General features: G+C 37.7%; 1 protein-coding gene across 3 annotated transcripts in view; it reads left to right on the plus strand.

Moving 5' to 3' along the window:
- Kdm4c (lysine demethylase 4C) overlaps window positions 1-25,387 on the plus strand; it is a 169,069-nt gene that overhangs the window by 134,657 nt on the left and 9,025 nt on the right. For all 3 annotated transcript variants that reach the window (XM_005352661.3, XM_026782063.1, XM_026782064.1), the window contains 3 exons: window positions 3,618-3,803; window positions 11,106-11,276; window positions 17,471-17,590. In XM_005352661.3, coding sequence (XP_005352718.1) covers window positions 3,618-3,803; window positions 11,106-11,276; window positions 17,471-17,590 — 477 coding nt within the window. The remainder of the gene's footprint in view (window positions 1-3,617; window positions 3,804-11,105; window positions 11,277-17,470; window positions 17,591-25,387) is intronic.

The following is a 25,387-nucleotide window of genomic DNA, read 5'->3' on the forward strand; positions in this document are numbered from 1 at the left end:
GCCTCTCCAGCTGTGCCGGTCCCCGCTGCTGCCTCGCCTGACCCCTCTGGTCCCCGCCGCTTGCCTCTGCCCTCGCCGCCGGCCCCCCAAAGCCTATTTTTGATTGCAGCGCTGTGTCGCTCCGCCGCCGCTGCCCGATAGTTTTCTGTCTGGACATATCATTCTGAAACAACACAGGTTAATAGGGAAGCTGGAGCCTGAAGGTTGGATCTGATGTGGGAGGGGTTCTATGCTAGAAGACAGAATGTGTCTCTTGTCTAGAGCCTGTAAGTTGTATGTTTGAGAGTACAGATTTAGCCAATGGACTAGACTGGAACATGGACTAGATCTGAGGATTATGAGTAGTTGGATCTGGCAGACTAAATAGGGTGGCCCTGTTGTAAAATATGCAAGACCAAACTTAGCTGGAAGGTTGATGGCACTCATGCGGGATGATGTCAGATGTTAGCAGGGCCCATGTACTGTCATACAGGATGTACCTCCTATCCAAAACCTGTGTAGATTATGGTTAGGGCAAGTACAAACTAATCACTAGATGAGCATCTAGAACTAGGTGTGGGGACTGGGGATGGTATATAAAAGAAAGGTAAGGTTAGGCATATTCACAAGGGTGGGCTTTAGAGCAATACGGAGTACTGCCTGGTCTTAGAGGTAATATGGAGCACCAAGAAATAGTAATTTTATTTCTAAAGACATTTATACCTGTTTTAGAACTACCTTGATATTTATAGAAAGAATAAGAATGATTAAAAACTGGTAAAATGACAATCATATTATCAATCATATATAAATAAAAGGAAGAGGATATGCATTTTGAACCTCCAACTTTTTCACGGCTCATCATTTCTTGATGTCCTTTGCCAAGCTATGTCCTTGGACAGCAAGAAATTATACACAAAGTCTCATTATCTCCCCAGTCTGTTAGTGCACTCAGTGGCCTGTGCCATGAAAATTAATATGGAAATCTAGTTCTCCAAGGAAGTACAATGCTCTATAAATCATTCTTCTGAAAAGCCTCAGTTTTTTGCTTTATACAAAACATGAAAAGCCATTTACTTCCTAAATTTTTTTGTATTAAAAGTACCTCAAAATAGTTGATTATATTTTCTAGCTTTGTAACCAGAAAGTTCTTTAAGCCTGATATGTGAAGCATCAGTGTCACTGAGAATGTGTCATAAAAATATAAATGCAGTGCTTCAACCCAGATATGCGGGATCTTAGAGATGTCACCAGTCTGTTTATAGAAGACCTCCAGGTTGCTCTGATTCATGGCTCCATTGTCTTTGATGAGGGATATAATGTGTATATTGACATAGATGAAGCAGAACATGAAACATAGCTAAAATCTATTTGGAGGATTTTAATTTTAATTCTACAAACACAGAGCAATCCCCAGTTCTTCCCCTGGAAAAAGTATAAGAGATAACTTAAGGTGACAATGCCATGTCATTGGTGTCAGCTTTTCCCACTTGTGTTAGTTTCTGGTAGTCATCATTTTGGTGACCTCATTCTAATGTATCAATAAGAGAGCTTCTTTTAGATTCCTCATTTGACTTTATGAATCTCTTTTATTAGTTGTTGCCCAGATATTGATTATCTTCAAGTCCTCTTTGTTCTGTGGAACATGATGATGTCTTTTAAGATTTCATGGAGCCAAGCCTGGTGGCAGAACTCTGTGATCCATACTACTGGGATTGAGACTGAAGCAGGAGAGTCACAATTTCAAGGCCCCCCTGGGATACAGAACAAGTTGAGAGCCAGTCTCAAAGAAACATACATGGCTGTTAGCTTGCCTGAAGACATAGGCTAAATCCCCCTTCTTAAGCTGATAGCTCTATTTAAAGAAAGATGTAAATCCTCTGTTGATTTCTATCACCAAAGAGCAGTAAAGAAATACCTAAACCCTGAACTCTTTCTTATGTCAGGTCCCTGAAACCAATGCCCTGATCAGAATTTCTGTGGCTTTTTAATAGTTCCTTTCCTTTTAATACTGTTTGAAAACAGAGTCCAGTGATTTTTCAAAATATCGAGATATGGTTTACAGTAATGCTTTGAGACTTCATTTCTGTTCTGTCTTCTCTCCCTGTCCCTCTTCCTTCTTATCTCCTCTTCTCTCTTTATCTCTTCATAGCTCTATGCATACATATGTTTTAAAATAAATTACGCGTTTAGTGTATAGTATAAAATATGTGATTGTACATTGAGCTTCAGTGTAAGGGGAAACTGGTTTACATTTAGTGCCTGGAATCTAGTAGTGCTCTAGTGAGGACTAGTGAAAAATAAGGCTGCTCTCATGGAAGGACTTTTGCAAGCAATTTTCTTCCATGTCATGTTGTGCCCCCTCTCCTTTCCTGAAAACTTAAAGATAACAAGATGCAACTGAAGAAAGGAACATAATATTTATGTTGTATAAAGGTAATCCTAGCAGCCCTGGGAAGCTGAACTAAAATGGAATGAAATAAAAGATGAATTAAAAGACCATTTCTATTCCTGGCAAGACAGCATGAGTAGAAGTGGCAGTTATTATAGATAGGTAGCAAGAGAGCAGAGCAAGATTAAAGAACAGAGTCTTTAAGACTGTCAGTAATCATCAGCTGTAACTACAAAAAAGGATTTAGAAGTTTGGTGCACATTGATTCTTACATGACTGTGATAAATCCCCACATGACTTTAAGACTTTAAGAGCCTGTTTTATCGCACAAAGAAAAGTTAACCTGTTAAAGGGGACCCATTGCCCCAACATTTAACCAAGCATGTGGAAATTAAAGGTTGAGCTTTGAGATCATCCTGTTTCTTCTGGCTTTTCTGCCTGACCCTATGCTGATCCACAACTTTTTTTTCTTAACCCTCAAGTAACCATACACAAACCTAATATTAAGTGCAGCTGTATGATTTTTCTCGATTTCTCATGACAGTTGTTCTGATAATGTTTAAGGCCTTTCTGTGAAACTTAGTTTTTAGATTATGATAAGTTATTCTGGATTTTTTTTGTTTGTTTTCATTCTTCCCCAACCCTTCACAGTTAGAAATGTGCAATAAAAACATAGTGTTTTGGGATGATTTTTAGTTTTACCACTTTGGGAGCCATTTTTTGTCAGTCAAGAAGCAAGCATTCAGATTTGAATTATTAAATACTTGAGTTCTAGTTTCCACATTGAACCATTGAATGCTTTCTATTTCCTTGTATATGGAAAAATTCTCCCATATGTATGATGTTTCACTATTTTAAGTATTTTCATCTAGTGTAAGAATATTTGCACCTGGGCTTTAACTTCATATATACAAAGGACTCCTGTGTCCAGGTCAAACAGAAATATCCTTTGCAGTCATGGTTGATTACAAGATCACCCAGGGCTCTATCCTGAAGTCTATACCTGGAGAAGCACGTGAAAATGAATTTGACTTTACTGACCACAAGAAGAAGTACTTCAGAATATGTCTGATGGGATGTGACTGTGGGCGTATATTATTCTTAATGTGAGAAGATTGTTTTGCCATAGCTGTTCTTGTTGATAAGGCCCTTAGAGTCAAAACTTGATGTAATGCCTGGTGAGTTATTCATTTAATAACCATCATTCTCTGACGAATGGGTGTTATTCTCTGTTTTAACCCTTTAGAAATGCATCTTCTGTAGACACCGGGTTAAGAAGGTTTCTGGAGCCTGCATTCAGTGTTCCTATGGCCGCTGCCCAGCTTCATTCCATGTCACATGTGCCCATGCTGCTGGGGTACTCATGGAGCCTGATGACTGGCCTTACGTGGTAAACATCACGTGCTTCAGACATAGAGTCAACTCAAATGTGGTAAGAACTTCTCTCCCATTTGCTGACACTTTATCTAAATTTTTTTCTGGACCCTTCTTAGGTCTAGAATACCTTGTTGGTATTGACATGTCTGGACTATAATATACTTTAGACTAGGGATTGAGGGCTGTTATTTACACATAGTTTCAGTTTCTAATATGCACTAAATGCAATATTTAGTAAGTTGAGTGACTGAACAAATGAATGAATCAAGCTCTTTATGTCCATTCTAGTTCAGGATCTGTGTAAAAGGTATCTGAATAATTGTGGGTGTTTATATATATATAGATTGTGCAGTTCGTGTGTTCGGGGTGTCAGAATATCACTTGTAGTAGAGCAGTGTGAAAAATACCACCTCAGATGTGTAAAAGAAAAATTTTAAAACAAATTCTGTGTTTAGTATCATAAGTTATTTTAAACATAAAAGCTTATTCAACATTACTAAGTTTGGTGTATGTCTTTTTTCCTGTCCTATTGTGACGAAACACCATGTCCAAGGGAACTTATAAAAGAAAGCATTTAATTGGAGGTTTGCTTAGAGTTTTAGATTGTTATCCTGTAGTAATCATGGTGAGAGCATGGCAGTATGCAAGTAGGCATGGTGGTGGAGCAGTAGCTGAGAACTTACATCTGATCCACAGGCAGCAGGCGGAGGGAAAGGGAGGGGAGGAGAGAGAGGCAGAGAAACTGCGGGGCAGAGAAATAGAAACAGAGATTGGGTATGGTGTTGGTTTTTGAAACCTCAAAGTCCACTTCCAGTAACAAACCTTCTGCAAAATGTCACACCTCCTAATCCTTGCAAAACATAACTGGGGACCACACATTCAAACATGAGCCTGTGATGGCTGTTCTCATTCAAATCACCATACCTTCTATTTCTGTTTCTTTTCACATATTTAAAAACGGGGATGACCTTTGGCTGCTCTAGGCTACATGACACAAAGAAGAATTGTCTTAGACTACATATTCAATATTCAAGTACTATAAAAAACTGATTAGCAAAACAAGTCTGTTTTAAGGTTCATATCTATTGTCATATATAAGCATACTAAATATTCCTATATGGTCCTAATTATGCAGTGACCTTTTACAAAATCTTTTGAAAATTATCCAGTAGTTCCAAGGTTTGCAAACATTGCTAATAAGAACTTGAATATATCCAAGAAATAAAACTTTAAAGATTTTTAAATGTTTTTTTAGTTTTAATTAAAATATAATTACATGACTTTCCTCCCTTTCCTTTCACCAAATACTCCTATCTACCCTTCTAACCCCTCCCTCTCAAGTTGAAAACCTCTGTTTCTTTATTAGTGTGTGTGTGTTTATGCACCTAATATACTGACTCCATTAAGTATTACTTGTGTATATTATCATGCCACTTGTATGTATATGGTTTCAGGATTGACCACTTGGTATTTAGTAACCAGTTAGGGCTCTCATTCCTGGGGAAGATTAATTCTCCCTTTCTCAGAGGTCATTGTTACTTATAATTCTTTGTCTATTGTAAGTACCTCAGAGATTTTTTTTTCTTCCTCATTTCCATATCTGTTGATGTTGTAGTTCCTTCAAGTCTTATTTAGGCAGCCACCTAGTTCCAGTATCATGGAACTGTCATATATAGGAGATACAATCTCATAGCATATTTGTTGGTCCTCAGGCCATGAGATGCAGGAGTTATAAGTACAATAATTAGAGCTGGGCGTTCCATGATCAGTTGATGTCTGCATTTTGACCAGTTACAATGGGGTCTTCATTTGTTGCTTAAAGTTTATTTAATCAAGACTAAGAACTACATTTATCTGTGGGTATAAAGTTTAGAATGCAAGTAGGAATTGTATTGGTTTACTACAGTGGGAGTAGCAGTTTTTCCTCTACAATCCATGAACTCCCTAGCCCTAGGTAGTTGCCTAGGTAGGTTTCCAGTAACATACATAATTATCTTTCTGTTATAGTTGCTAAATTTGGTTGGAGAACTGTTTTTACCACAAATATGAATGCCACTATTGTACCTTTAAGGACATCTTGCCATGCTGGCCATAGTAGTGGTTCACAGGCATCATAGCTAGGTAGGTCTATTGATTGGTTCTTTCTCTCTTGAAGTTTGTAAGCATCTTCTGATACTATGAAAGACTGATTTTCAGGATGGAGGTTTTCAGGTCAGATCCAGCTTAAATCTTCTAAGTCCTGCATCCAAATTTTGTGTTGTCCAGTTTTGAGATATAATCAAGGGTAACAATAATAATAGGCTATTGAAGCCACAAAACAATTCTATATCAGTCAAAAATTATGGATAATAAAAAAGGTTATTTATTTGAGGGAAAAAACTTACAGATCACCATCCCAAACAACAGTCCTCTCGTCGCAAAGAGGAAACAGAGAGTCTAGTCTCAGGAATAGGAACTGGAAGCACAGTTCCCACTGCTTTTTAAAGTATAAGAGACCACTCCCCAGTGAGCTGGTATCTTAAAAGCTATTATTGGCTGAAGGAGCAGAATGTGCTCCCTCTGCACTTCCCCTTTTTGTTTAAATAAGAGAGTTCCAAACCCAATACAAACTATATACACTAGGAACAGATATTAAGTATAGTTGGTATTACATCCAACATAAACAATATTAAGCAAGAAACATATGCTAAATGTTTATCAACATTCTATTATATGTAGTCTAAGTCTTATATAGGAAATGGCTTGACTAGATCATAAGAGTACAGTAACTACGACTATCTAATCTTCAACCCCATCAAAGGCCTGAGAAGGGAGATAATATTACTTTAGCAGGCAGGAAGTGCAATCAAGTAGCTTCCAAAGCAAGCAATATGTGATGGAGACAACTAGCTACCTGAGCAATCACCCAAAGTGTCATTTCAACGTTGAAGCAACCAACTTTGGCTAAGGCCTAGTGTAATTGACAGACCATTTTCAGAGGCAGGAAATTTTTCAAAACCATTTTACCCTGTCTTGGCAAGATTTGACAGTCCTGCTTATCCATTCCTGTCAGTGGTTGAGGCATTGTCAGTTCTTTGCCCAAAGGTCAGTTTTGCCAAGAAGAAAACAAGCTCCAAGTGGGGTATCTTTGGTGCTCAACATTCTCTCAGGAATAGATATTTCTTGACATACTTCTTAGCAATTTTTATTTCTTAAGAACTCTGTTCAGATCCATAGCACATTTTTTAATTGAGTCATTTGTGGTTTTTGCTTCTTGGTTTTTTTTTTTTTTTTCTGGATATTAATCCTCTGTCACATGTATACCTAGCAAAGAGTCTCTCCCAGTCTGTAGTTTTCTTCACTGGATACTTTCCTATGCTGTACAGTTAACACCTGGAAGACAGAAAAGTACATAATTAGTTTTCTTGATTAAAAATGGACCTGAATCATTTTTCAGACTTGTTACCATTGATTAAGATGTGCTACAGAAAATCTGCACTAAACTGTTAAGATGAGAATTAGAAAATTTTTAATTGATTTTCCTTTTACTGTTTCTTCTAAAACTCAAGAAAATTTACTGAGTTTATATTCTATTAGTGTGTCTCACAGGGCAGTGTATCTTTATAGCACAATTACTTTTTGGTCCTATCTTGACAGGATGTCAACATAGATGAGGATTATAAAAGAAATAATAATTAACATATGTATAACATCTTAGATAATATTGTGCATATTCAGGTATAATCTGTATGTAGTCATCCCAGAAAGCCTTAGTAGCCAGTATACTTTTTATTGAAAAATTTTTTTTCATAGAGTATATTCTGATCACAGTTTTCCCTCCCTCGTTCTTTTCCACATCTTCCCACCTTTCCCATTCATCCAACTCTACACCATTTTTCTCTTCCTCTTTGGAAAACAAAACACAGACATACACACAACTAAAACAAAAAACAAAAAAAGCATAATAAGGAAACTATACAGACACAGACACACAAAAACAAAACCCATAAGAAGCTATAATATACAAGTTAGATCAAAACATAAAGACCAGTTAGATCAAAATTGCCCAATCAAAACAACATGAGACAATAAGAAAATCTACAAAATACCATTGAATTCATTTTGTGTTGGTCATCTACTGCTGGTAATGGAGCCAACCCTTAAGTGTAGTATGTACCAAGTGACTCCAGTGAAGAGAAAAAGTAGGGTGGTATTTGTTATTGCTATTGTTGTTGTTGCTGTTTTAAATCGTTGTCAACTAGAGCTTCTTGATTAAGTGTAGGAGTTTATGCCCATTTCCCCTTCTCAGCCCTGGTATTCATTCCCAACAGAGGGCCTACCTCCTAAATTTTAATAATCTCTCAATTTTGTGCCACCAGCCACCTGAGAACCACATGTTTATACACAGGAGACCATTGGGCATATTTCATATTCAAACCATATTGGTTCTGCCAATAATTCATCAGTTTTCAGTTGAACTTTCTTCAAGAAGAGAGACCAAATTAGTTTGCCAAATGATAAGAAAATGTCTGTTCTGGAATTGGCCCTTGTTGTAACACATTTAACTCCTTCTTCCCTCATGAACTCTCTTTAATGTTAACTGTTCTGACTTTTGTCCAAACTTTGATTGGGAAGAATAATATTTGAGAGTAAATTATATAGCCTACTTAATACGTAAGTGTGAGCATTTATGAAGACTAAAACATAACCATTTATAAGGTGACTCCATTGAGTGTATACCTTTAACACCTGGATCTTGCTGTTGGTGTTACCCTGTAGAATGAAGAGCAGGTGAAGTCATAAATACCAAAACCTTGACGAGGCTGTCTTTTGTGCAGCCACAAACCTGTGAATAAAATATGTCTTTTACTGAGAAAGAAAAAAGAAAAAAATATATTGGGAATCAGAGATGAATATTAAAACAACAGAAGGTATTTTTCTGTGTCCTGTCTAATATGACCTAAACATAAGTGATGCATGTAGATTATCTTCTAGTATAGAATATATCATTCTTCCATATAAAGTGCTCACCCTTTCACATCTATCTTGTATTTATATTTACTGAGCAAATGTTGAATATGGTCTTTCCTTGCTAAGTAGTTACGTGTCAGCTGTTTTAAAACTTTTTGGTTGATTATAAATAATTGGTTGCTTAAAAATTTGGGAAATTAGCACTTTTTTCAAGTGCTAATAAAGGGGATAAATATATTGATTTTTCTGGAACAGCAATTTTATAAACTTAATTTTTAGGTAATGTAAAAGTTTATGAGCTATCACCAAATATCAGGAAGTACTATACAAATAATCTGGAACAGAAGTCTCCTAAGTAGGTCATGCCTTGTGCATTTCCTGCAAAGATGACAATGTGCTATATCAAATATTCATTGCCAGCAGAAAAACTGACCAGCACTATACTTACTAAGAGTGAATAAGCAACTTACATCTTTGCTAAAAATTAATATATACATTTTATATTGGCATCATCTTCAAATATATTTAAATAAAAATAATAGATCAAAAAAATTGGGGAAATTTTTAAGAACTATTCTATTTTGATTCCATAATCAGTGGAAAATACAGAGAAGTAAATTCAGTAGTAAGTAATGAAAATCTCTATGGGTCATCTGTTTCAACAATACTTAGTTGCATGGTTCTGTTTCATACTAGGCTGACTTCTGTACCTCTGATCAGTTACTGAGTTCTGTTGGTGTCTAACATCCTAATTATTATCAATGTAGTCACTCATTTTTTAGAAACCAAACTTGTGTTTTATGTGTCTGAGTCCCTGAGGACAAAATCCCACCAATCCCTAAGCTTGCCCCGGAATCAGGCCACAAAAACCTACTACTAATCAATGCATCCCTGGAAAGCTCTACCACCCTCTCTCCTAAGAAACCTAAATAAGTCCTGTACTCTGTTCAATTTGTTGCTCCTCACAGTAGAGACAGTCACCCTCCTAAATTTTTCCTTCCCAATAAATTTCTTGAGTGAGGTTTGTTGTGCAATGTGACATTTTCAACCTGATGTAACAACTTTCATATTAGATGGAGCAGAGCGGAATTGTAACACTTTGGGGACACATTCCCCTAGCAGAGCAGAACTGTTACACCCTAGGGGATCTAAAGTCCCTAAAAAAACACTAGTGTCCAAGGTTTCTTGAACATAATGCTCTAAATTAATATATCATTACTTCTCTAATATAGACTTTTGACCCAAGCAAGCTAAACCACAGCCTGGTTCAGACTCAAACTATTGGGTCACGCTTTGTTTAGGATCTAGAGTAACATTGGGACATATGCAAAAATTATGTGTCTTAAAATGAAATATCACCACAAAGAATATTGGATTCTGGACAACACTATATAAACATGGAAAAATATCACTCAGATGATCTATTAAAAAGCAGGAGAAATTTAGCTTTCTAAAGTATCACTACCATAAAAAAAAAACTTGTAGAAATGGGGTAAAATGAGCCTAAAATGATGTGGCAGATGAGTAGAACTGAATTGGATAATAGATTCTCTTTTTCAGAGTTTCATGGAAGGGGATAGGAAATCACCAAGGTCATCATGAAGTCAGTTGATCAAGTTTTAAAGTGTCATGTCAGTGTTCAACTTCTTGAAGTTGATTACTGTGTAGAGCTGTGATTATATGAAGGATACCTCTCTCTTAGAAAACAAACATTGAAGAATTCATATGATAAATACTGTGGATTCAAAGTACTTAAAAAAATTTAGGGGATTGAGGTGCAGGGCTCACTGTTAGAGTGCTTGCCTGCACACCTGAGACCTAATCTCTATCCTTCTACTTCACACATGCACCAAATATTTAGACAATAAAGCATATTATAAGATATTAGTAATCAGTGGCCAACAAGTAGTAGATGAATAGTTTATTTTTTTACTAATTATATTCTTGAAATTTGAAATTATTCTCTCATACTAAATTTTAAAAACTTAAATTTGCGAGGTAACATTGGCACATGCCTTTAATTCTAGCACTGGGAAACAGAGGCAGGTGGAGCAAGTTCTAGGACAGTCAGAACTCACAGAGAAATGCTGTCTTGAAATGCACCCCTCCCCCCAAAAGAAGCAGAACAAAAAACACCTTAAACTAGGCGGTGGTGACACATGCCTTTAATCTCAGCACTTGTGAGGCAGAGGCAGGCAGATCTCTGTGAGTTCGAGGCCAGCCTGGTGTATAAGAGCTAGTTCTGGGACAGGCATCAAAGCTACATGGAGAAATCTTGAAAAACAAAAAAAAAAAACAAAAAAAAAGACCAAAATGGTTATTGTTTCCCAAAAATATTTTTATTTTCTGTTCTTTTTTTTTTTTTTAAAATTTCTGTCACTTTTCTTTCTTTTTCTCTGTCTTACAGAAGTCCAAAACTTGTGAGAAAGCCATCTCTGTAGGCCAGACAGTCATCACAAAGCATCGGAATACTCGGTACTACAGCTGTAGAGTGATAGATGTGACATCTCAGACCTTCTATGAGGTCATGTTTGATGATGGCTCCTTCAGCAGAGACACATTTCCTGAGGACATTGTGGTAAGTAGGTTTTTCCTGAGTTCCTGATCCCTCAGAAATGTTTGTAATTAATTATCTATTGCCATTGATAATTTTGATGTTAATTATCTTTTGTAGTATACAGATGAACAGATGGAGTTTTTTTTTAGCTCTTTTGAGAAATTTTCTTTAGCCAAGGAACAAAAGATACGCTCTTGACTTTTTTGTCTTGTCTGCTACTACAGAAAGATATCTAAGACTGGGTAATTTGTAAAGAATAGTACTTTATTTGTTTGAGTTGTGAGAAGGCAAGGCAATCCAAGTTCTTATATTTGGTCTGGCAAGTTCCTTCTTTCTGAACTCTCACATGGCACAGGGTAAGGTGGCCATTTTCTCTAGACCTTACACAGGTTATCAGTCTCATGGACCAGACAACAGCCTTCCTGGGTCTAAACATCTGTAAATCCTTTTCTGACTTTGATGGTGAGGTTGGGACAGAGGGCCTTTTTATATAGCTCAGGTTGCCCAAGAACTTATAATGTATTCCAGGCTGTTATCTAACTGGGAATGATCCTTCCACCTCACTCACCCTCACAAATACTGGGATTACAATGTGAACCACCTGCCCTGATTTGATAATGTGCCCAAGTCCAACTTCAGCAGGTCAGAGAAAATGAAGAGATGTGAAGTAGGTGCTACTATACACCCCTTCTTTACTTTACTTCTTTATTTCTTCTTCTTTACTTCTATTTTTCTCTTATCCCTTTTATACCCTCTAACAATTTTATGCAAGAAAATATAACCTCACAACCATGTTACATATTTTCCAAAAACAAATTAGAATCTTTACACAAGAGGAAATCACATTATAATCACATTACATGCTTTCCTTGGAATCTCACAAGAAGTTGAACATTTTCCATTATATTAGTTTTCCCACCATAATATTTTTACCCCAAACTAATGATTCTTTTATTATAATGTAATTTAAAATATTTTTTAAAAGAATGACATGAATTCAAACAAGTGTTCTTTTATCTCTGGCACAGTGCCTGCACCTGAATCTACTGCTGTTTCAGCCCTTAGTTGTGGCTCTATAGTTTTTAGTGACTTTTTTCTTCAGTGACTGCCCAATGAGAATTTTACATCCTACCAGATACACCTCCTGCTCCTGCCACCAAATATAGTTTTCTAACTAAATCTGTATCATGTGGTGATATTTTTTGTGTGATCTAACAAATACAACTTGCCTGAAGATCAGAGTACAGAGCTAAGCACAAATTAACCATAGTTGCCAGTCAGTGATAGCAAACACACCTTTAATCTCAGCACTTGAGAGGCTGAGGCAGTTGGATCTCTGTGAGTTTAAGCCCACCCTGGGCTGCACAAGATTGATCCAGTCTAAAAAAGAAAAAGAGCTAGGTGGTGGTGGCTCACACCTTTAATCCTAGTACTTGGGAATCACACACCTTTAATCCTAGCATTGGGAAAGTGGAAACAGGAAGATATATGCCTGGGCAGAAAGGAATATAAGGTATTAGGAGACAGGAGCTAACCGTATGCCCTTTGAAGTTTCATAGGGACCACATTTAGTCTGAAGACTTGTAGAAACAGGATACCCCATTCGGTCTAAGGGTTTTGTAGAGGTAAGAACTAGTAGCTGGCTACTGTTCTGCTTCTCTGATCTTTTGGCTTTCATGCCCTAATATCTGACTCTTGGTTTTTATTATTAAGACCAATTAGAATTCACACTACACTATATTTCTTTCTTTTATATTAATTAGATTTATATTTTTTTTTTATGTCTTCACGGGTTTACCCTCCCTCCTTTCCTTGCCTCCACCTCCTTTCTGTCTCCCCTCCCCATTCCACTTTTTCTCTGTCTCTGTTCAGAAAGGGTAAGGCCTCCCAGGAGTGTCAACAAAAGTGTGGCATATCAAGTTGAGGTAGGAGTATGCACCTCCTCCTGTATTTAGGCTGTGAAACGCAACCCAGCATGAGGAACAGGTTCCCAAAAGCCAGCCAAACTGTCAGGAACAGACCCTGCTAGGAGTCCCACAAGGAGATCAAGCCACGAAAGTGTCACACATATGTAGAGGGCCTAGACTGGTCCCGTGCAGGCTCCGTAACTGTCAATCTAGCGTCTGTGAGCTTCCATGAGCCCAGGTTAGTTGTTCCTGTTGTTCCTTTGTGATGACCCTCACCCCATGGCTTATACAGTCCTTCCTTCCTCTCTTCAACAGGATTCCCCAAGCTCAGCCCAGTGCTTAGCTGTGAATCTCTGCATCTCTTTTCATCAATTACTAGAGGAAGGCATCCTAACAATAGTTTGGGTAGTCACCAGTCTTATCATAGGAGATAGCCAATTTATGCCATCCATCCATCATTGCTAGGTATCTCAGCTGGGGTCATCCCTATGGATTTGTGGGAGTGTGTACCTTGCATCAAGTTTCCACCTGACTCCTAAATGACTCCCCCATGAGACCATCTTCATTATTCTCCTCTCTCCATCCACTCCCCAACTGAATCCCTCATGTTCATATTACCACCTGCCCCCTGTCTACCCAGAAGATCTCTTGTATTTCTCCTTCCCAGGGAAATCCATGTGCCCCCTTCTGTGCTGTCCTTGTTACCTAGCTTCCGTGATGTTGGACTATAGCATGGTTGTCCTTTACTTTGCAGCTAATATCCACTCGCAAGTAAGTACACACCATGCTTGTCTTTCTGGGTCTGGGTTGCCTCACTCGAGATGATTTTTTTCTAGTTCCATCTACTTGCCTGCAAATTTCCTACTGTTACTGTCTTAAATAGCTGAATTATAATCTGAAGGCATTTACCAGATGCATTGTCTTCAGATAATCTATCTCCTTGCTAAGTGAAATTTATCTTCACTTTGGGAAATTATTCAAGGTTCTTTGTTTTATGAACGTATTCCCAAGCAACATTTGAGGATTATAGCCTCTGAATTTTCTTGCCTGCCCCTGTATTTACTTAGTCCTGTCCATAATTCCCTTTGCAGAAGATGTGTAGTCACTTCTTGATGGGACCTTAATCTATATTTGCCTACGGACTAGTGATTTGACTGTTCTTCTTTCAAGTGCTTACCACTCAATCACCACTCCTTTGTTGAAAGTTTATTTAAATTGATAAAATAGTTTTATTTCTGTTGAGCTGCAAGAGATTGTGTGTGTGCGCGCATGTGCATGCTTGCATAACTTTATGCAATGTATAATTTACAAATATTTTCTGGGTTTTTTTCCCAGTCTGTTTGCTTTCCAGTAATGCCTGGTGTAATGAATTACATGTTTTTCTAAAGCCCAATTTTATTATTTTATGTTTATTTAACATATATAGATTACATATGTGTGTATATGTATATATCTACATAACATGTGTGTATTAGGAAAAAAGATGATAGGTAGGTAGGTAGGTAGATAGATAGATAGATAGATAGATAGATAGATAGATAGATAGATAGATAGATAGATAGAGAGTTATGGCACTTGGGTGATTATGTCCCCCCAGTGAGCAGCAGACTAGCTAACAAAAGCCCCAGCTTCAGTCATGAGAAGCCTCCCTTGAGTTTTTGTTCAGAGCAGTCGAAGAAATTCCCAAAATAACACAAGCTATTGCCATTGTTTTGATTTGCCTTTCAGAACTTGATATTAAGACCTTATTGCTGGAGACACCACACACATTTTGAACACAGAATTAAGAGGAATTTAGATGAAACTTAGCAGGAAGCCTCCTCTGAGTACTAGCTCTCATCGTTTTAGAAGGTGCTATGCGAGCTGCTAAGGAAGAAAACAGTCAGTATGCCTACCCTCTTACTTAGCTGTACAGTCTACATACTACAGCACTGACCAGCAAGGTGACCCAAAGAGCATGGTAATGACTTAGGACCTCTCAATGCGAAGTCATTCCTAGTACTAGGAACCCAGCAAACTACTTATGGCTGGTAAGGTCATAGCCCCTAGAAACTATTACTGTCACTTTCCTAAACCAGTATAATTTCTAAATTCATCTCAAATATCTATACTTTTTAAAAATTTGTTAATTTTTTCCAGACCAATTAGTTTTCCCTCCCTCCCTCCCTCTTTGCCTCTCAACCTCTCCCTCCTATCCTCCTCTCTTCCCCCACACCCCAGTTCACTTCTCCTCCTCCTTTCTCTTCAGAAAAGGGCATATCTCCCATGTATATTAGCCAGCCATAGTATATACAGTAAGACTAGGCACCACCTCTTCTAGTGACACTGAGTGAGAAAACCAAGGGGGGAGGAAAGTTTTTCTCCATTTACCAATATGTTGGCTGTACGCTTGTTGTATATTATTTCAATATATATGAATGATATATCCCCTGCTGTCCCTAGATTCTCCATTACTTTTCTCATAAAAATATTTAGACTTTGTCAGAGGCCTTTTCTGCATCTAAAAAAATGATCATTTTGATTTCTGTCCAGGATCTATTTATGTAGTGCATTACATTTATTGATTTATGTCTGCTGGACCTTCTCTATATCTCTGAAATGAAGCCAACTTGGTCATGGTGGATAACCTTTTTGATGTGTTAATAAATTTGGTTGCAAGTACTTTATTAAGAATTTTTGTATCCATGTTCATCAGAGTTACCATCCTATAATATTTTTTCTTGGCTCTTTATCTGGTTTTGTTATCAGATTAAAACTGGCTTCATAGAAGAATTTGAAAATGTTTCTTTTCTATTTTGAAAAGTACTGGTGTTCTTCAAAAGTCTGGTAGAATTCTACACTAAATCCTTCTCCTGCTCTTTTTTTTTGGGGGGGGGGCGGTTAATTAACGTTTCTGTCTCATTAGAAGTTATAGGTCAATTTAAGTTGTTTATTTTATCTTGATTAAGTTTAGTAGGACATATATATGTAGAATTACATTTATTCCTTTTAGGCTTTCCAGTTTGGTAGAATATATATTGGTATCCTGTTGCTGTATTTTTTTTTTTTTTTTTACTGAGAAGGAAATGTTTCTGGTTATGTCTTCTGATTTGTTTGAAGTCTTTTTCCATGCTTTTACGCTAAGGTGCTATCAGTCATTAATGGTGAAGTATGTTTCTGGAGGCAACTCAGGGGAGTTTACTCTCAATTGTTTTGTGGGGTGGGGGGAAGGTCATGGAACAAAACATCAAAAGAGAAAAATATTTTAATACTGTTTGTGGGGCCACTAGGAACATCTGTGGAAGCAGTGACTTTCTCACTTAGTGGGATGTACCAGCAGGAGCATTTATATTTGGGAACAAACACAATTCTTTTGAGGCAACTGAAACAGGACATATCTCGTCTGCTCTACCTGCCATATCCCCTCTATCTTTTGTCTTTCCTCTGTTGCCTGAATCAGTCTTACTGATTTAAGGTCCTTCACCCTGGGTATTTTCAAAACATACCTGAAATTCAGCTTTATTCATGACATAGGAGCTCCTTAAAGGCACAATTTTGTTGTCTGTAAAATAGAGATAATAATCTGTCGCATCATGGGTTAAAGGAGGTAGGCATGTAGTCCTACCAGCCTCTGAGTATCCATTGGCATTTGATATAGATTTTTTTTTTTTTTTACTGATGTTACAACTGGTAGATCAACCACACTCTTAGGGCATTCTCCATACCCAACACAAATTGGGCAATAAAATTTTGATTCCATGGGAATAAAAGTAAGAATTAAATCTCTACTTTGGACAAGTAGGGAGGTGGGAATGGATGCAGAAAGATTTGAGAAAGGGGGTGAATGTGATTTAACAAAAAAATATACACTGTATCATATTCTTTAAAAAAATACATAAACTATTACTATAAAAAAATCTGCTTCAAAGAGTAATTACAAAGATCAAATTGTACTTATGCTAAAACACTTTGTTAATTGTAAAATGCTACAGAAATGTTGGATGTTATAAATCACTAGCAGTTCTCTTCCTCAGCTAAAATACTTTGTATTATTTGAGCTTCTGCTTGGATAACTCATTGTCAAATAGCCAATATGAAGTGTTAATGTTTTCTTTCTGCTTTTCTTACGAAACTCTTTTGCAACTTTATGGTGTAAATTAAATCTTTAAGTATTCCTTTGCTTCATATCTCTTACCTGAACACCCAAGCAAGATAGAATCTGTAAAACAGAGGGACAGTTACTCCTTTTGTCACAGTTCATCATTTGCGAAGATCTAAATGCATTCAAGTAGGCACTTGCCTTAAAACATCTTTCCATTAATTCCACAGAGCAGAAACTGTGTGAAGCTGGGTCCTCCTGCCGAGGGAGAAGTCATCCAAGTCAAGTGGCCTGATGGTAAACTCTATGGGGCAAAGTATCTTGGATCAAATGTTGCCTATATGTATCAGGTGGGTACTACTTTCTCTGTGGTTCTTGGTAAGATGGTCAGTAGGTACCAGGACGTGATAACATGAGTGTGCTGTGCATAAAAAGCCACACAAGTTTTAGTCTTTTTATGGAAGACAAAACTTGAATTTCTAACAGTCCAGGATTCAACTTGGATTGTCTGGTTGGACACTGAGAAAACCTAACGTTTGGTCTGGTTCAACTACTAGATAATGGCTGTTTGCTTGTGTTTTCATTCTTAGAGTTGGTTTATCTTGCCTTAAACCAAAACATGGAGCTGGGGGTGTTTTGCCTCAACAATAGAGCACTTGCCTTGTATATGCAGGCATTGGATCTGATCTTTAACACTTCAGGGATTTTAAAATAATTTAGATAAAAAATAAAATAAGATGTAACATTCATTTGCCAAGTTGAAACAATATTACATATTAGTTCATATTGTTTTGCATTGACATTGTGTTACTCTATGTTGACTATCCAACTAGCACCTTGTGACTTTATTTCTTTGGGTAGAGAAGCCTAATCTGGGCATCTCAGCTAAACCAAAACTCTTGGACCATTGGCACAGACACCTTACAGTTGTCATCTACTCAAGTTTAAAAATAGTAGTTTAGGAAAAGTAAAACTGGAATTATTCTAATCTTACCAAAAATAAAAATGAGTTATACTCACAAAAGAGAAACAACATGGTTAGGGTAGCACAAGTGCATTCATATTCCTCAGAGAACTTTAAAATTGAACATTTGTAGAAGCAACAGATTTCAGTAACACCGTGTCACAAATCAATATTCTCATGTAAATGGTATAGTAAAAAACAGGGTGGCAGAACTAGAAGATTCAAACTCGATATGTTGAAGTGCAGCTTAAGAATAATAAGATACCAGTTGAGTATAGAAGAAAGTTAACAAACTGATAAGGGGCAAGGGCATAAATAGAGGAGTACAATGCAGCACGCAGGGTACCAGAAGATAGAGCACAGCTACAAAACACTTCTCTCTCTACCTCTCATGCTTCTCCTTCTGCACCTTCAGCTGTGTCTCCCTCTCAGCGTAGGGGCGTACACGCACACGCGCGCGCACACACACACACACACACACACACACACACACACACACACACACGTCTCATATTTCTCTCCTACTTCTCCCTCTACAGCAAAGGCTCTGTACAAATATAAATCACATTTTCAGGGTCACACAGCATTTCTGGAGTAAATAAGTTACAGCCAAACTGATCACACAGTTTCTCTCAGGCTAGGGAGTTCACGCTGACTGGGTGTGTGAATAAAGTAAGCACATAGCTCTGAGTGGTCAGGGTTCCCAGACAGAAAGTGACAGTGACATTGACATTCAGGACTTAAACAAGAAACAGTTGGTTGACTAAACCTTGAGGTTAGGAGTATGTGCAGAAAGTCCATTACTGAGAAAGTTATATCTACTAAGGTTGTTTCATGCAATAAACACCTGGGAATGTGTCCTTATGTATTCATCTCCAGGAGCAACCAGTTTACTTTGAATTTGTCATGAAGTCTAAAATTATCTGTCTTTGTGACTGAGAATTCTATTACTTTCCTATGTCCGTCTGAGTATGAAAAATACCCTACTATTATTTCTATTCATCAGGATTATATAGTTAAGCAGAAATCATCTTCTTGATCATCCACAGCCATATGTATGTCCTGTGTAGGGTTAAAGGGCCAACTGGAGCAGGAAACCAGCCAATCACTCAGCACTCTGACTTTGAACCCAGAGCCATTGAAAGAAACACACCCTGGATCTGAGAGCCAGGGAAAGAAACACCTTTAGCCCTAAACTCAGGACCGAAAAAACATGCCCTGACTCTGAAACCAGTGCCAAAGAAACACACTTTGTCCTTAGAATCAGAGCCAGTGAAAGAAAAACCTTGCTGACATGCTCCCTAAGTGGGGCTGAGCAGGAAAACTAATAACTTTTTCCAGAGCCAGAGGAGATTGCTACATTTCTGCAGGGGCTTGCCGTTTAGCAGAGTGTTAGCAAAGAAGTAATATCTTGGACCAGAGAAGAAGCCCTTAAGTGAACAGAGAAGGGCTCAGCTGTAGCAACTATCCAGGAGAAGATCAAGATTGCTATATCCTATGGCAAGACCATCCCCCACCACCACACCCTAGCTTTAGGTAGCCTGACTTGCCAATAAGTCAGGACACCTTGCCTCCAGGGTAGAGCTGTCCTATTGTGGCTCTATCCTCCAGAGCTGAGCTGTCCTATTCTGGCTCCAGCCTCCAGAGCTCTCCTATTGAGACTCTAGGTAGCCTGGCTTCCTGATAAGTCAGGATATCTTTGCTGCTCCACAGCTGTAACACTCTCACTCCCCTACACCCAGTAGATAGAAATTTTTTTCATGAGATAAACATACAAGCAGTAGGTAAAATACCCATAGCTGTTTATAGTGCCACATGAGAAAAGTTACAGAAACAAAGTTATGCATAGGTAATGGTCTTGTAAGCCTTGTTTCCCGAGATTCTCTCCATGATGTAGTTGTTCACCTGGTGGGTTGACCTTATGGATATCATTTGTCATCTACTGTTTATTCTTAATGGCCTCTGGTAAAGCCATTGCCACCTAAAGCTCTCAGCAATGGCTTAAGTGTATCATACTGTTCACAATTAAGTAAACCTCACACCTGGATTGGAAAATACAGGAGATTCCTAGAGAAAAGCTAATTAATAAATGAAAACAAAATGTCACATTTCATAAGAGCAATATTGAAGCTCTGGTTGCTACATAAAATTATCACATTTTAAAATCCAGGTGAATTAGTAATCAGTGTGTTAGCCCAGCAATATAAAACTGTGGATATATATATACACACACTCAATGAAAGTTAAAGCTGGTATTAAAATTTTCTATTTAACTACAAGTAGTATAGAATTCCTCATTAAGCCAAGTGGCCTTTTGAGATCACTTTTTACTTTCTGTCTTTCACCTTTACCATTGAATAAGAAATTCAATAAAATGTATAGAAAGATATACCTGGAGCACAGTGCAAAATATGCTAAATCTTTGTGTGTATGTGTGAATGTATGTATTTATGTGTATATTTGTGGGTGTTTGTGGATGTGTATATGTGTGTGTATTTAATCTCTGTATATTTGTGTGGGTATTTCTGTGTGTGCCTGTATATATATATCTTTTCTTTTTTCTTTTTTGCTATTTGAGACTGGATTTCTTTCCATAGCTTTGGAGCCTGTCCTGGAACTTGCTCTGTAGACCAGGCTGTCCTCAGACTCACAGAGATCTGCCTACCTCCCCGCCTCTCCCTCACAAGTGCTGCGATTAAAGGTGTGCACCACCACCTCCCAGCCAGTCGTGGTAGCACAGGCCAGTAGGATTTGCTGAAGAAGGTGGAAGCAGGGAAGATCATGAGTTTGAGGCCAGCCTGGACTACACATTTAGCCAGGTTTGGTAGTGCATGCCTTTAATCCCAACACTTGGGAGGCAGAGGCAGGTAATGATCTCTGTGAGTTCAACGCCAGCCTGTGTATATCTTTGTGATTGTATGTATGTCTTTATATCTGTGTGTTTGTGTCCTTGTGTGTTTCTGAGTATATATGTCTGTGTGTGCCTGTGTATATTTGTGTCTGTGTATGTATGTATGTATATATGTATATTTGTGTGTGTGTCTGAATATATACGTATGTGTGTATCTATGTATGCATGCGTATATGTATGTATGTCTCTTTGTGTATATGTAAATGTTTGTGGGTGTATTTTTGCCCTGCACAGTAGTTTTTCTGTAAAATAGATTTTATTGATTCTCAGTCTGTAAATAAGGGGACGTAAAGGCACAGGGAAGATATTTTAATTATTTTTAAGGAAAAAAGAAACTTTTTTTGTATTTATAAGAGCATGCAGCTGGTAACCAAAAGAAGAATCAGAAATTACTATTGTCTTTATTGTAGCAAGAGAATTCAGATGTCCATACATGGAATACAGTTTTGCTTCTGCATACTTGAGACCTGGACAGTCGAGGACAGTGTTTTAGTCGAGGACGTTGTTTTGGTAAAACTGTCTTTCTCACATAGAATGTTCAAATTACTTAAAACAAAGGAAAGTTGTTGTAATAAGGGCGGCAGGCTATGTTTCTGGCACCCGAGCTTCCAGCCGCCAGCACGGCTAGCTTTATAACCGAAATAATTACACGGAAACTGTATTCTTTTAAACACTGCCTGGTCCTTTATTTCCAGCCTCTTATTGGCTAGCTCTTACATATTGATCTAACCCATTTCTAATATTCTGTGTAGCCCACAAGGTGGCTTACCAGGGAAGATCTTAACCTGCATCTGTCTGGAGTGGGAGAATTATGGCGACTCCTGACTCGGCTTCTTTCTCCCAGCATTCTGTTCTGTTTACTCCTCCTATCTAAATTCTACCCTATCAGAGGGCCAAGCAGTTGTCTTTGTTACTTAACCAATGAAAGCAACAGATAGAAAGATGACCCTCCTCCATCAGAAAGTAGTCACAGGTAGTTATAGCTATGTTCTCAAATGTGTAAATGAAAAAAATCATTCACAATCCCAGAGAGCCTAGACAACAACGAGGGCCCCAAAAGAGACATACATGGGAAGTAGAAAAAGACAAGATATCCTGAGTAAATTGAGAGAGTGGGGATCATGGGAGAGGACAGAAGGGGAGGGGAGAGAAAGGGAAGGGAGTGGAGAAAAATATGTATAACTCAATGAAAATAATAAAAAAGATACTATGTTTTCACATACTAATGAGGTTTACATGCTATACAGTGAGGACTATTTGAATTTGGAAACTTAATAATAGTTATAAAAACTTCTTAACATGAATTGGAAAGCTGGCTGAGGCCGTGGAAAATGTGACTGAAATGCCGCACAGGATCCTTTTGCTCTGATTCTCTACCAATACCCTCGAATGACTGGCCTGGAGGATATAGAGAGAGCATAGTTACATTTTCCCACAACCAGTCTCACAAGGGAACACAAGAAGTCATTAAACCTGGCCCAGTCTCTCCAACAGATGCAAATATTCGTAGACAGGAATTCTACAAGATAAAAAGTTAAATTAGCTAGTGTTTTACAGGAGCACACATTGGCACATTGCCCTAATGCTTCTATGTCAGAACCTTACTGGATATAAGTAAAGTACATAGTTGTCTTTTACTGCATGAGATTGCTAAACACTTATTATTTTTTCTTCTGTTAGCTATAGTCAGGTTTCTCCCAAATAGGAAAGAGGAACATAAGCCAGCAAGCATAGATAGATAGATAGATAGATAGATAGATAGATAGATAGATAGATAGATAAAGACCACAACCCACATGAAGACTTACGTGAAACAAACAGAAAGAGTGAAAGAAAGGGAAAATAAAGACTAGAGGCACAAAAGGCAACATCAAACTAGGTCACTATGACATCTCACAAGTTTACCACACATCAGTGTCCAAAAAAACCATAGGTAATGGGATAGCTGAAATGCTAGAAATGATTTCAGGGTCCTACTTTTTGGTTTTTCAAGATGGGTGTCTCTGTGTAACCACTCTCTCTATATGTACTGGAACTTGCTTTGTTGACCAGGTTGCCCTCAAACTCACAGAGATCTACCTGCCTCTGTCTCCCAAGTGCTGAGATGGTGTGTACCACCACTATCTGGCTCAGTGTCCTACTTTTATAAAGGTGAAATGACCATGTAGAAAACTTAAGAAAACCAATTCAGGACCTAGATAAGAAACTCGAAAGTGGAAAAAGGTATGCAATTGAGAAGAAAAGTTCAAGGGAAAAAAGTCAAAAAGAAATGCAAGAAAAGAGTGTGCTGATCAAATATAAAATATAATGGATATCATTCACATGCAAAACCAAGCAAAAGAATGATTATCATGATAAAGGACAAAGTGAGATACTATGCCATCCAGGCTTCTGTTAAATCAAAAAAACAAGAAAAAGGAAAGAACATTATCCTGACATCCAAGAACTCTGATTTCAGAGTGCCAAACCTAATAATCTCCAGAGAAGCAGAAGGAACTGTGATAAAAATTGTGCATACTCATTCTTTGAATCGTAGCAGCAAATTTACTAAAGTTTGAGAAATGCCCATCTACTTAGAACTCCCAGAGCAAATAACCAGAGAGATCCTCATGTCCTGAAGTCAAGATGACAAACATATAAAACTTTAAAGATGTAAAACAAAAACTAAAGAGATGGAGAGAACATTATATACTTATCACGGGAATAATCCACCAAGAAGATATTGTAATTCTAAGCATTTATGCACCAAACCAAGAGTATCCAAGTTCCTAAAAGAAACAGTATATAGCTGAAATCACATGTGAATCCAACACAGTGTTATGGATGACATTAGTATCTCACTCTCACCTAAAGACAGGTCACCCAGAGCCTTCTCCCCCCCCCCCAAAAAAATGTAGGTAAATGGATGAAGCTGGAAATAATCATCCCAGATTTTGAGTACCATTATCCAGATCACATGTTTTCTCTTACATGTGGATGTTAGCTTTTAAGATTTTGGTATTCTAATAACCACAGAAGTTAGGTTCCTCATAAGCATCTGGGAGAAGGAAAGAATCTCTCCGGAATTAGAAATAGAATATATGTTCTAAAGAGATAAGGGAGTAAATATAATTAGAGGAGTAAATAGGTTATAGAGGGCAGGGTAAACGAGGGAATGTAGGGGGGGAGTCCTTTTTAAAACCTATATGGAAATATGCTATTTTAGATACTTTTGTATTTGTGCATGTGTGTGTGTGTATGTGTGCAAAATGGAGACAAAAATCTTGTAATGAAGACAGTGCTCCAATTAGACATGTAAAACAACCAAATAAAGATATCTTTCACCAAGTAGAACATCCACTACCAGAAAATGGTTACATCTTATTGAGTCATTGGCCAAAGGCAACTTGTAGACACCTGACACACACTAATATGACAGGCTATTGCCAAAGAGAGCTATTGGTTATTTTTTGCAACCTAAGACCCTATTGCTAAACATGAAAAAAATAAAGTCAGTACTCAACTAGAAGCTTCACCCCTACTGAATAGCATTCATAGACCTGGGAAGTACTCTTTACACTACCAGAGGAGAAAAGTAATCATGAATATCATCCAACTATAAACCCTGTGACTTACATCAACCTGTCTGCAATGTATTCTGGTGCAATAATGACACAAATGTTTTAGGAGAAACTGGTCACCTTTTGATTTGATTAAACGTCTGCTCCATGAGATGGAACCCATACCTGGCACTACTAAAATACCAAAAACCTGCGCTCCCTAGACAGATCATGGACATGGGGAAGACCTGCTTCTATTATTCTACTAAGAAACATAGCAATAAAATGACTCCTAATGACATTAAACCCATCAAGCAGAGTATCATTCATCCTAACCAGAGAAACTTCTTGCAGTAGATGACAACAGAGAACCACAGCAGGACAATGTGCAGAGTGAGCGACTCAGGGAGAATGTCTCAGCTCTGAGGAAGAAATGATGCTTTTTGTTATTATGCAGTAATTTTCCCAGATAAATAGCTTTATGTTCTTATAGAGTATTAACTCAACTTCTGTTTTAAAATTACTTTTTTTAATTGATTTTTTTTATTGAACTCTACATTTTTCTCTGCTCCCTTCCCTGCCTCTCCCCTCCCCATTTAACCCTCTCTCAAAGACCCCATGCTCTCAATTTACTCAGGAGATCTTTTCTTTTTCTACTTCCCATGTAGATTAGATCTATGTAAGTCTCTCTTAGTGTCCTCATTGTTGTCTAAGTTCTCTGGGATTGTGGTTG

Source organism: Microtus ochrogaster, chromosome 10 (assembly GCF_000317375.1).
Source record: "Microtus ochrogaster isolate Prairie Vole_2 chromosome 10, MicOch1.0, whole genome shotgun sequence".
Lineage (NCBI taxonomy): Eukaryota > Metazoa > Chordata > Mammalia > Rodentia > Cricetidae > Microtus > Microtus ochrogaster.